This window comes from Choloepus didactylus, chromosome 21 (assembly GCF_015220235.1).
Source record: "Choloepus didactylus isolate mChoDid1 chromosome 21, mChoDid1.pri, whole genome shotgun sequence".
In the NCBI taxonomy this organism is placed as follows: domain Eukaryota; kingdom Metazoa; phylum Chordata; class Mammalia; order Pilosa; family Megalonychidae; genus Choloepus; species Choloepus didactylus.
In genome coordinates, this window is record NC_051327.1 from 18,696,675 (window position 1) to 18,708,875 (window position 12,201).

Below are 12,201 nucleotides of genomic sequence, written 5' to 3' on the forward strand. Positions count from 1 at the left end.
TTGTGGTTGGTGGATATTTGGGGTACTACAACTGTCCACCTGAGATAGCGTACTCCAGAGTTCTTTATCTTGTGGTTTCTGGTGTCCAGATGTCCTTGGGGTTTGGGGGAACATTGCTGCTTAAGGCTTTGCATGCTCTGGCAGTTTGTGATAGCTAGTTGAGATGTGCTTAAGAGTAACTTCCAAATGACCTCCCAACTCCATTTTAAATCTCTTAGTAACTCCATTTTGTTTTATTTCTTTTCACACTACCAAAACTTAAAGATGTGATAGGGGGTTTATTTTGGCATTTTTTGTCATGCTCACATTTCTTATATATTCTATGTCCACACTCTTGGAGCACAGACACTTAATTTCAAGGCCTTATCCGAATTTCTGGACAGGCTCCCAAAATTTAAGGCTGACCGAATTCAGCCGCAATGTTTCCAGACATCTGCACCGACCCTGAACAATACCAGGTTCTCATTCTTTTGGTTTCTCACGGATCATCCAAATAATGGTAACTGGTCAAACCCTTTACAGACACCAAGGACTCTTTTATCCCCTGACTTTTTCTAGACGGAGCGAGGGCTGTGAAAATTCCGTTCCCAACGTGGACAGGAGTCAGAAGACCTGGTTCCAATCCCAGCGCACCAGGTACCTGGCCTGTCTGAGCTCTGGGGTTACTGGAACAAATAAGATTCAAGGACCGAGCATCACGCCTCCTCCCGGAGTCTGGCTTCTCACTTTCTGCTTCTCTACAAAGAGCGGGGCCGGTCTCGCGAGCTCTGCCTCCTTCCCGGCTCAGAATGGAGCCTGCATCCCGGGGTTTTGTTTCGCGGGTACCCTCCTGGTCCCTTGTCCACCCGCTTCATGCGGACTCCTACGCCGCCGCCGCGGCCCGACAACCACGGAGCAGCCCTCGCTGCGCAGCAGCTCCGCGCGCCCGGAACGCGCCGCGTCCCGTCGGCCCTTGCGTGCCTCTCTGGTCTCCATGGAAACCAAGCTAGCCAATCAGCGCGCCGGCCTCCGCTCCGCCTGACAACCGCGCGGCTCTAGCTGCGCTTGGGTGGGCCCGGGGGGCTTCCGGCGGCGGGCGGCGATGCTGAAGGCCAAGATCCTGTTCGTGGGGCCCAGCGAGGTGAGGCAGGGCCGCGGGACCCGGTCGAGCGCGGGTGTCCCGCCCCGGGTCAGTGCCTTGCGCCGGGAGCCCCCAGGAGGCGGGGAACTCGGTCCACCCGCGCCCACCTGGGTATCCGCGGCTCTGACCTAACCCGGAACCCGACGCAGCCGAACCTGGATCCACCGCGATCCGAAGGAGGTGGTGGAAGCTGATCCGGTGGTGCTGAGGCCGGAAGGCTAGTGGGTGGCATAATTGGAAGCGTGACTTTTTCCTTTGCCCCCGAGTTGGTGAATATGTCTGTGGGCCAAGAGACCCAGAATGAGGAAAGACTGGACTATTAAATGGTCTGGGAACAACTGGCTGTTAATGTGTGCGGTGGTGGTAGTGGGGATTAAATCTACCCGTGTACTTATTTACCAGACGTAGAAACAAAATTCAGATGGACAAAAAAGCTAAACGGTTTTTTAAAATAGAAGTGTAGATTTAAGATCTGCACCTGGAGGGCTTGTTGTAACGTAAATTGCTGGGCCCCACCCGAGTTTGATTCTGTAGGTCTGGAGTGAGACCCAAGAATTTGCATTTCTAACTAGTGCCCAGAATTTGCATTTGTGGGACCAGGGACCGCAGATAGAGAACCACTGTAGTAAATGAATGTGTGGAAAGAAAGGTTGCTAATCTTAGAAATAGGGAAGGTCTTCTTTAGAACAATGCAAAAAAATGAAAAAGCTAAAGTTAAAACCTGGGAAAAGTCATTGCAAAATAAATTTCAAAGAAAAGATTAATAGCTAGAATACTTAAGATTAAAAATCAGTGAAGAAAAGAGAAATAACTCAATAGAAAATCAAGCAAAGGCTCTTTACAGTTCTTGGATAAGCTTGAGAAGATGCTGAACCTCACATTCAGAGGTGTGAGATAATTAATTTACTTTAATTACAAATTAAAACAGGTGACATTTATTTGCCCATCAGATTGGATGGGAAAAGTTGGAAATATCCTAGGTGCCCATCAATAAGAAAGCATCTAAAGATATAGTAAGGTACATTCTTACTTTGGAATACTGTCCAGCAGTTAAACAAATTGAGGCAACTCTGTGTGTGCTTACATGCAAAAATCTCCAATGCATAAAATATTAATGAAATAAACCAGTAACAGAATAATATACACAGAATTTTGAAAAGCCAAACAAGCATCGATTTTTTTTTTTTTTTACTTTTTTATTACGGAAATTCTCAAACATATACAAAAACAGAACAGTTAATTTGTACCCATCACTCAGCTCCAACAAAACATATTTCTGCATCTACATTTCTTCCCCTCTCTCACTGCTTTTCAACCTTACTGACCTTTTTGGTCCTTTAGTATGTTCCTTTACCATTCTACCTAGAGTCCCAGGTTGCTCATTGTCATTCAGTGACAATGAGTAAGTGACTAACTGGCAATTTCTTCATTTTCCCATAAGAAATTCGACCCCCCTCAGTAAATTGTTTTGGGCCAACTACAAGCATCCCAAACTGGCATTGATTGAGGTAGTTTTATTCATACAGGTGTTCAAAATAAAGTGGTTGAGAGAGAAGGGCATAATTTGAGAGGTTTTTATAAGAACTCAAGTATAAGAGACTCCCTTTTTTGTGAGGAGTAATTTTGGGAGGAAGAAAGACTTATTTTATATTCAGGCCTATATAATCTTAGTTAAATGAATGATGTAAATGTATAGAAGAGACCTGAAGAGAAGATAGGAGTTATTAACTTTGGGAACGAGAACGGGATGGTTTGGGTGGAGGTGATCAGGGGGGCTTTTATTTTGTGGTTTTGTTCATTTTTTTATGGGAATGTATATTCTTGTACGATCTAGAAGAAGGAACAGCCATGTATGAGGGTGTGGTGTAGCAAGCCAAGAGTCCCTAGATCTGGGACCCAGCCCTGACCTTGACCCACTGAGTGACCTTGAAGAACTCCCTCCTCTCTGGGCCTCGGTGGCTTCATATTTGTGACAAACTGTGGTTATTGGAAGATGTGGAGAGGCGCAAGGAAGAGGAGAGAGCCACACACCAACAATTATTTTTTTCTGTTGTTCTCGGATAAGTGAACCGAGAGCCACCAGGAAACAATGTGGGAAGAGTCACCCAGCAGCAGAGCCAGCCCTGCCAGCCTGTGCTGCCTGGTTCCCAGACCAGGCTGTCCCACCACCTGAGAGCAAGGCAGTGAGGCCCACCCAACCAGGGAGAGCCCTCTGTCTTGGTGATCTCGCGGTGGCCATAGTCTAGACTCCATCTAACCCAGTTCCATGGTAGCTGAGGGTGGGGACTCATTTATGGTTTACTTCCCTGGTGTTCAGCAAAGATCTTTTATTCTCTGTCATTTTCAGAGTGGAAAAACCTTTCTGGCCAACTTTCTGACAGAATCTTCTGACATCACCGAATACAACCCAACCCAAGGAGTGAGGTGAGCCCTGACAAATCTATGTCCCCAAGAGTCCCTATCCATCAGGCCTCCGACTCCCGCATTTTGTGTTCTTGGCATTCCGAAAGATTAATGTTTCCTAAGCATAGTTGCCACTGTGGTTGTTTTTATTTGTAGGATCCTGGAATTTGAAAACCCACATGTTACCAGCAACAACAAGGGCTCAGGCTGTGAATTCGAGCTGTGGGATTGTGGCGGAGATCGCAAGTATGTTTTCTTTAAAGAGGGTTTGCTTCACCAAATCATTTAAAAATAAGCTGCCCACCAGGCATCTTGCACCCAGGCCTAGCACAATGCCTGACACATGTTAGGGCCTTGATGATATATTTAGTGACATGAATTGCTTTATAAACTTTAGCGATTAGTTTATTATATGGTTAGAAATTATCCATCAAGTATTGATAAGATATTTTAAATTTTATTGTCTTAGCACATAAATAATATAAAATTTGCCATTTTAACCCCTCTCAAGTATACTAACTACATTCACATTGTTTTGCAACCATTGCCACCATCCATTAACAAACCTTTTCCATCTGTTACCAAAACTTTCCCATCACCCGCAACAGAAACTCTGTACCTGTAAGTAGTAACTCCCCAGCCCTCCAGCCCTGAGCCCCGGTCCCTGGTAATCTACCTTCTGTCTCTCTGAACTTGCCTATTCTAGAGATTTAAGATAGTATTTGTCAAGTCCACCCTTAGAAACCAAAATGAGCTGACATTCACCCTGACTCCTCTTCTGCTCTGAAGGTTCGAGTCCTGCTGGCCAGCCCTGATGAAGGACGCTCACGGAGTGGCCATCATCTTCAACACTGACATCCCAAGCCACCTGAAGGAAATTGAAATGTGGTATTCCTGCTTTGTCCAGCAGCAGCTATTACAGGATAATCAGTGTCTATTAATTGCGCATCACAAACCAGGCTCTGGAGGTGATAAGGGAAATCTGTCTTTGCGTAAGGACACTGGAGTTTCTCCTTTCTACTTTGGTTTTGAATGTTGTAGGCATTTATACATTTCTTTATGTCTTTGAAACCAGCAGCTACACATGGTTATTCAGCACCTGCGTGTACTAGGCCTTTGTTTTTCTCACCATGTAAATCAGAATTGCCAGGATGGAAGTTCTGCTATACCATCCAGGCAGGGATAAAGGCAGTTTAAAAGCAGGCAGACACTAAGAGAGGAGAAAATCTGGTTTTTTAGCTATTTGTCAGTACTTCTAAGGACTCTTTTTCCTAACCAGCCTTTTCTCAAGAAAAACCTGCAATTCACATATGACATACACATTACAGATGTGACAAAGCAATCATGGAAAACGGCTCAATTAGAAAATACCCAGAAATAAATGGGAGTAAAAGAGAATTTCTTTCTTTCTGGTTTAAGAACAAAGAGAACCTGGAAATGGCGTATAGTATGTTTCCCATCACCAGGTGGCAGTATGGGAAACCCTTCTCTGTTAAATTGTATCAAGCAAGACACTTAAAACTTTATTTTTGGACTTTAGAAAATTAAACTAATTAGCTTCTAAAATATCAGGTCATTTGGAATTAGTAATGGCCTCTCCTTAAAAACTCCCGTCTAATTACCTTGTCTTCCTTTTTAAGCACCACCCTTGAACAAGCTGAAGCTGGTACACTCGAATCTTGAGGATGACCCTGAAGAGATCCGGATGGAATTCATAAAGTATTTAAAAAGCGTAGTCAGCTCAGTATCTGAGACCAGAGACCGGGAAGAAATGTCAATTATTACCTAACCAGCCTTCATCAAGGAGTATTCCGCATCCCAGATGCAGTCAGCCTGTTCCCCCAAGCAGATCTGAGATCTCAGCCAGCTACTGATGTTTCTTCCCTCTGGGGCTGTATAAGAAAAATTTTTTATCTGCCAGGGGGACATTTGACTCATGCCATCCACTCCCTGTCTTTAGTTCAGCTGAGAAAATCTTATTAATTCTGATTCCCTTGCCCCAGACCTTTCTAAAGAACTGGAATTTGAGGGTTTTTTGTTTTTTTTTCAACCCCTCTTCACATGTATCTAGTTATAAAAATGTGGAGTTGTAACTACTGTAGCCCAAGCAGTAATTTAATCCATGTGTATTGGTCCGAGTCAGATTTTAATTCCTTGGTGCATTCTACAGATACTGACTTTTTGAGGACCTAATGTGTGCCAAGGACTGTTCTAGCTGCTGAGCATGAACAAAACAGACTAACATCCTTACCCTCAGGGTAAGTTGCCATTCTATTTTTCTAAATAATATGGAGATAAAGTAAAAAAGTTAAAGTATTGCATCCTGGATGTGCAAAAATTATAGATTCTGTATTTTCTATAACTGGTCTAAATCTCACATGCTCCCATTCCCCTAGATAGAGTGGAGCCGATGTACTTAACTAGACCAGATGGAATTTAAAAGCCTTTCAGGTTAGTTCAGTCTCTCTTAGATAAGTATTTAGTCAATTCAAGGTTATAATCCCCGTTTATCTCTCCCTAAGATGGTTTCAAGGTGTCGGGAAAGTATACACGGCCTTGTTAGGACAGATCAGCTCGTCCAAGGACAGGTCCTCTGGTTCTTCCCAGACCTCTGCAGAGATGTCACTGGCCAGCCTATTGGCCACCTCCTGCTGAAGTCCAGGACTGGTGAGGCTCTTGGCCACATCTGTCTGCACATTTCAGAACCAGTGGGCCCCGAGCTGACTTGTCCCATCCTGGCTCAGGCTAGTCCTGCCCAACTGAGAGTCACCTATGGCCTCCACCCTATCCCAGGTGTAGGCTATGTCCATAAGGCAGGATCACTTTGCCCTTTGCCACAACTAGCCCTTGGCATGACAATTCATTCTCAACTCTGTTTCCTGGGAGAACAGGATTTTCAGGGGAATCAAGAATATGTCAGGTGAATATTTTTAAAATATTCCTATTACAATAGCAAAAAATGCTATAACACTTTCATTATAAACCTAAAAAAAGAGGAAGCTTTACCTGATCACTTAGGCTGTTTTTGAAGAAAATTAGCATTTAACCTCTCTGAAATTTTATGTTTATTTAGATACCCTTGAGTTCTGGTCACCACATCAAATTGGAAGGTGGCATACATATAGAACTTGTAAAAAGTCTTTTAGGATCTTGGGAATGTCCTTCTTAAACATAATTTCATGTGATACATGTAAAACAATGTTATGTTGTTATAAAACCTAATTTGTAAAAATGTTTAAAATATTTAATGCTCAGGATAATCAAATATGGTGACTTTATGGCTTACCATACATGCAAGTGTATTTTAATTATCTTAGGAATTATTTGCATTCACAGTTTTTATATTTGTCATTGTTTAATATAGCAAATCTGAAATGAACCAAAACTACATTAAATAAAAGCTAGATGTAGATCTTTTCTGCTGAGAATGGGAGAAAAGTAGTGGCACCTAAGAGACATGAGTAAATATTCGAGGGTGCATTTCACTTTTATATTAGAAGAGCTGAAATGTAGCTCTGTGGGCATTCTGTTTATGAGAGCAGTTTTTGCAGATCATGATCATTCCTTGGTAAACTTATATTGAACTACCGTCAACTCGATTAGTAAACTGCGTGGGTTATCTGGGACTACATTTTAACCCAGGTTTAATTTTTCTTCTGCCGCCCAATGTGCTATCAGTTGGTACATATGCAGGGAAAACAAAATAACTTTAACACTAACTGAAGCAAACAATATTACATAATTGCTGCAGTAATTATAACTGATTCTGCAAAATATATTTCAAAACCAAGTGACCATGGCTAAGAGCATCAGCCTCTCAGACTAAAGCCAGTAAAGCACTAAAACCACAGCAACCACAAGGCAAGTAAGAAATAATCTAACCATTTTTTAAACCGAGGCACTCAGGAAGATGATTTGCATGTATGTGGCCGATACAACTAGCATCATATTTCTTGAAACCAATCAAATAACCAAACAGTATTCTGAAGTTTTATCTGTTGTAAAGAAAACTATGAATTCTTCACTTACATTGTAACTTGACTCTCTAGGTCTCAAAATTGTTCAGGCAAAGCTCCTAGACATCACTGTACTTCCTGTGGGACACTGGAAAACACTTGTGGGGTAGGCTAGACTATAATAAAAAGAGTAGAGCTGGGCTGGTAACTGAGGATTTACAAGGGTTAATTAAAAGAAGAAAAAAACGCAGTACTCTAGATACCTCTTTTTTAATGCGGTTTTATTGAGATATATTTACATAATCCAGATACCTCTTGACAGGTAACTGGGATATACTGCTTAAGAAAAATACTCTATTATGGCTCTTCAGCCTTCCACACCTGATCACTGAGAGCTGCATGGACTTTGGGTGAGGTTTTCTCAACAAATATACCTTTCCTTTGACAAGATGTGAGCCCTTCCAAGTTTTAAAAAACAAAACCAAAAGAAATTAAATGAAGAGGGAGGAAATTCTCTGCTTTTCAATGTTAAGAATAGATTACATGTTTTTTAGATGACTTAGAAACTACTTTATCAGTTTAGTACTTCTCTGTATTTATGATATGGGCCATTCTTCCTACTGAAGTTAAAACCAGTGAGAGTGTTGTGTCTGCCACCTAGTCCCACTTCAAAAGGAAAGTTCTTGGTGCTTTGATGTGAGCAACACATTTATCTTTCTACACTCTACAGTTCATTTTTATCTAGGTTTTTTGAGAGGCTTTAAGTGTTTCGCCTTGCTCTAAACCCTCAGTGCAGATTTATTCCACACTTAGCTCTTTAGATCGGTGTAATTATAGATCTTAGGGCTTCCAGGTGTTGGATAAACCAAAAAGAACCCATTTATTTTACATTTGTAGTCTTATTTGGGATTTTCTGATAAGAATCATGACCCCTTTCTTCTGTGACACTTTTTTAAAAGACCTGGGAAATACCTAGTTGTGTATTAACTATAGTGATGAAATATTTTTCAGAGGAATAAAGTGCTGATTTTTGTTATCAGGGTAAATGAGGAACTTGGTTTCTGTTTATAGAAATCTATCCCACATGCTTTTCACGAATACATACATTTTGCAAACCCAACTACACTGGCATTTTTTCACTCTTTTTGGGTGCAACTGTTAAAACAGGAAGTTGAGCACTGCAGTTTTTAATAGTGACAATGGCTCTAAGGTATCAGTCGCAAATGAGATGAACAATTTAAAGAAAAGAGAATGCTTCTCATGACGAGGAGAATGGTGAGGGACAGGTATATAAGTAGGTGAGGTCAAATTATATATGCCAGCCAAAGAGCTTGGACTTGACTCCATTAGCGGCTGAAGAGCTGTAAACAAGAGCAGGGACAGATTACTATGGTGACGGCGTGGAGAAGAGATTTAAGCGGAACAAGACTGGAAGCAGCCAACCAGGTAAATAAATGATCCAGGTAGGAAACGCAGAGGGAAAAACAGCACTGAGGGTTGGCAGGAAAAGAAAGGGACAGATTCCACAGTATTCGGGAGGTAAAAATTGTGTTTGAGCGGACGTGGAAGGGAAGGAAGGAGGGGATCATAACCCCCAACCTTAGCGTGGCGGGCCAACGGCAGGAGGGCAAGGTGGGGAAGGTCACTTGACCGTGCTTCCGGTGGACGGCACCGCAGCGCCGCTTCCATTTCCCAGGGAGCTGTGCGATGTTTGCGCTGGTCCTGAGTGTCAGTGGAAGCAAAAAAAAGCAAACAGGAGGGGATGTGCACCTCAACGCTGCCGTATGCCCACATTTCCCATTCTCCTTCCCTTCACTGTCGGGGCTTCTCTGCCTCCCGCTTCTTCGCCTCCGCTTCAGGAGGATGCTCTTTGCAGGAATACCTCCCGGCTTGTCTCCTTGGCAACAGCTCGAAGCCTGTGCCCGGAGCCTTCTGGGAAATGTAGTTCAGCCTCTCCAAAGGCCCCAGCCGGGTCGAATCGATCTGCCTCGTTGGGCACAATGAGCGAAGGGCGGGAAGGGGGAGAGGGGCGACAAGACCAGTTCTGAAGCCTTAGGGGTTACTGGGTGCGCCGCCGCCCGCAGGCCCAGGCCGGGGACGGTGGTAGAGTAGACACACTCCGCCCGTCTCCGTGGTAACCAGCTGGCCGCTGAGGCGTCTGGGAATTGTAGTCAGGCGGGAGCTGGGCACGTGCCGGGAGGTTCCAGCTGGTACCGTTAGCGTTTGTCATCGGCTGCAACGGGCCAGAGGCCGGCGTCCGGGTCAGGCAGAGCGCCACGACCCGCCGCCCGAGGCGCCCTGCGGGGGGTGAGGATTTTCTAGCGACCGGGACGGGCTCCTCCCGTGTTACCTCAGCCTTCATCCCAATGGGACGCCCCGGAGGCCGGGCACCCGGGGACCCGCCAGGGGATGGGCGGGTGTCGGCGCAGATCCGCCCCGGTGCGTCCACCTGGCTCGCCCCCTCCAGGCGGGTGTGCTGGCCCCGCTCGGCGTGGGTCACGTCGAGAGTTCCCTGGGAGTATATTTGGCTGGAGTTTGGAGTGGAATCAATAGAGTGAATCGCAGTGGAGCCTTTAGATGACATCTAGTCCAGCCCTCTTCTGTTAGAGAAGGGAGAACCGACGCCCAGAGAGATTGAATGATTTGCCCCAAAGGGGCATGGCTGGCTGCTCACTCCATTTTTACTAGCGCGAACCACAGTGCCAGGCACAGGAACCGGCGCTCAAACATTTATTAAGGGTCATTTCATTCTGAGGACAACTCAAGTACTTCAACAAATAAATTGCAAGATGAAAAACTTGAAGAAGGAGGATGTGAAGTGAGGTGGGATGTGAAACAAGAATGGCAGGAAATGACTAGTTATTGAAGCTGGGTGATGGGTATGTGAGAGTTCATTGTATCATTTGGTCCACTTTAGGTGGGATTGAAATTTTCCATAAGAAAAGAGTTTTTAATGGGAAAAAAATGTATTTTATGTGTTGCAGGAATGTTTCTGGAAAACAAGAAACTCTTGAGGAGTTTCTCTGAAGCTCAACCCTCCCACAGCACCAGTGAGTCTTCTTGGGGACTTTTCCAGTCAAGAATGGCCAAAGCAACCTGACTCTGTCCTTGGCCCCCCAGATTCTTCAAAAGCAGGACAGAATTCTGATGGTGAAGATAGAGGAAGTGGACCGATTGTGGGGAAAGAACCCTGCTCCAACAGAAGCATCCACCCAGCGGGGAGGTGGCCCATCAATACTTCCCACAGTTCTACTAGGAGGTTTGTGCCTTGTGACCTTCCGAGATGTCTGGGAGCTCTGCCCACCAGTGGCTGAGACTCCAGGGGCATAACCAGAGCCATCTTAGAGCTGAGTCCAGGACTCAGACTGAGAACATTAGAGAGCACCGAGGAGAATGCAAACCCTCTTCTTATTTAGCCACAGATGCATCAGCCACAACTGAGTATCATTCATTCCCTGAATTGTTATACCTGACACAGCAGTGGGCTTTTTGCCATCAGCACTCCATGGTGTGGCTCACAAAGCCCTTTATTGACAATGACATCAGCTCTTCATTTTTCCTTCATGTAGCCTATATTCAGGATCTGAAGGGAACCCCTGTGAGATCAACCCACTTTGTAGGGTGGGTGGATGGGAGGCTGCTCCAGAGAAAGGCAAGGGGAATTGGAAATCAAGAGGCTATGCATCCCAACCCAGGGCCGGGTGGAGGGGCTGGACACACTTCTATCTCCCCATTCACAGAGGATTCATTACTTCACTGTTTTGGTTTGCACTCAGTGGCCCGAATTCTCAGCACTCAGTACATTCCTTTCTAATGGGGCTGTAAACACTCATTGCAGAGCCAAATAAAAACATGATGAAGTTCCTGTTTTCGATTAGCAGTGCCCACTGATCTTTGCTTGAGCAACCAAGATTTTGACATGTCCATAGAAACATACATTGGGGGAACATCAGGTTCCTGCTCTTTGGAGTGTGGTTTGACAAAATTGCCGCCACACTGAAATAATTGTTGACACATCAGACAACTTCTAGGGTCTCCTGTCAGCATTGGAATCCACATGACATAGAAGTAGGGGAGGCCATAGGCAGGGATGATATTCACCTGGTGCCCACCAGAGTGGATGAATAGATTGTTAAAGGACTGAAACACTTCTGCACTGGTTGGTAACCAGCTGCCGCTCTGTGTCTTAAGGCCCTACCAGCCAACTTGGCCACCTCGGCGACTTCCCCATGTTCGCTCAGCAACTTTTCAGGGTCCAGCAACTAAGAGTTATTGCCTGGTCCAACAAAGGGCCCCTGGCACCTGCTCCACTGCTGCGGCCAGCATCTGTTCTGAGTGGTCAGCGTTTGGGTTCTGCCGGTTGTTAAATATTTTCAGTACTCTCCTTGGCTGCAAGCCTCCTTACACCTTCAGTGTCCACACTTAAGACGGCTCAGCAGCAGAGTACAGTGATCTTGGGCAAGTATTTAACTTCTCTGGGCTGTACTTTCCTCATCAGTGAGCATCAAATAAAATAATAGATGAGAAGGTACTTTGTAAACTACAAAGTGGCAAACATATGAAAGCTATTATTATTACTTATGATGTGTTTGAGTTCCTTGCCCAACGCAAGATCACACCCTCAAACCCAGCTCTCTTCATTCTCCCTTGGCTCTCTCCATTTACCCTTTCTGCAGTTACCTCACACCGCCACCCACTGCTGCCCTCCTGCTGGCCCCAGAA

General features: G+C 44.8%; 1 protein-coding gene across 5 annotated transcripts in view; it reads left to right on the forward strand.

Moving 5' to 3' along the window:
• Window positions 1-1,002: 1,002 nt before the first annotated feature.
• The window catches only part of IFT22 (intraflagellar transport 22), a 45,019-nt gene continuing 33,820 nt past the window's right edge, over window positions 1,003-12,201 (forward strand). For 3 of the 5 annotated variants that reach the window (XR_005213568.1, XR_005213570.1, XR_005213569.1), the window contains exons 1-6: window positions 1,003-1,120; window positions 3,468-3,544; window positions 3,680-3,769; window positions 4,313-4,515; window positions 5,164-5,781; window positions 10,464-10,738. Coding sequence is in view for 2 of the 5 variants with exons in the window: in XM_037814469.1 (XP_037670397.1) it covers window positions 1,082-1,120; window positions 3,468-3,544; window positions 3,680-3,769; window positions 4,313-4,515; window positions 5,164-5,312 (558 nt within the window). In the remaining 3 variants the exon portion in view is untranslated. Of the gene's footprint in view, window positions 1,121-1,165; window positions 1,342-3,467; window positions 3,545-3,679; window positions 3,770-4,312; window positions 4,516-5,163; window positions 8,530-10,463; window positions 10,739-12,201 lie in introns of those variants that run through there. The other 2 variants (XM_037814469.1, XM_037814470.1) reach the window with 2 other exon arrangements.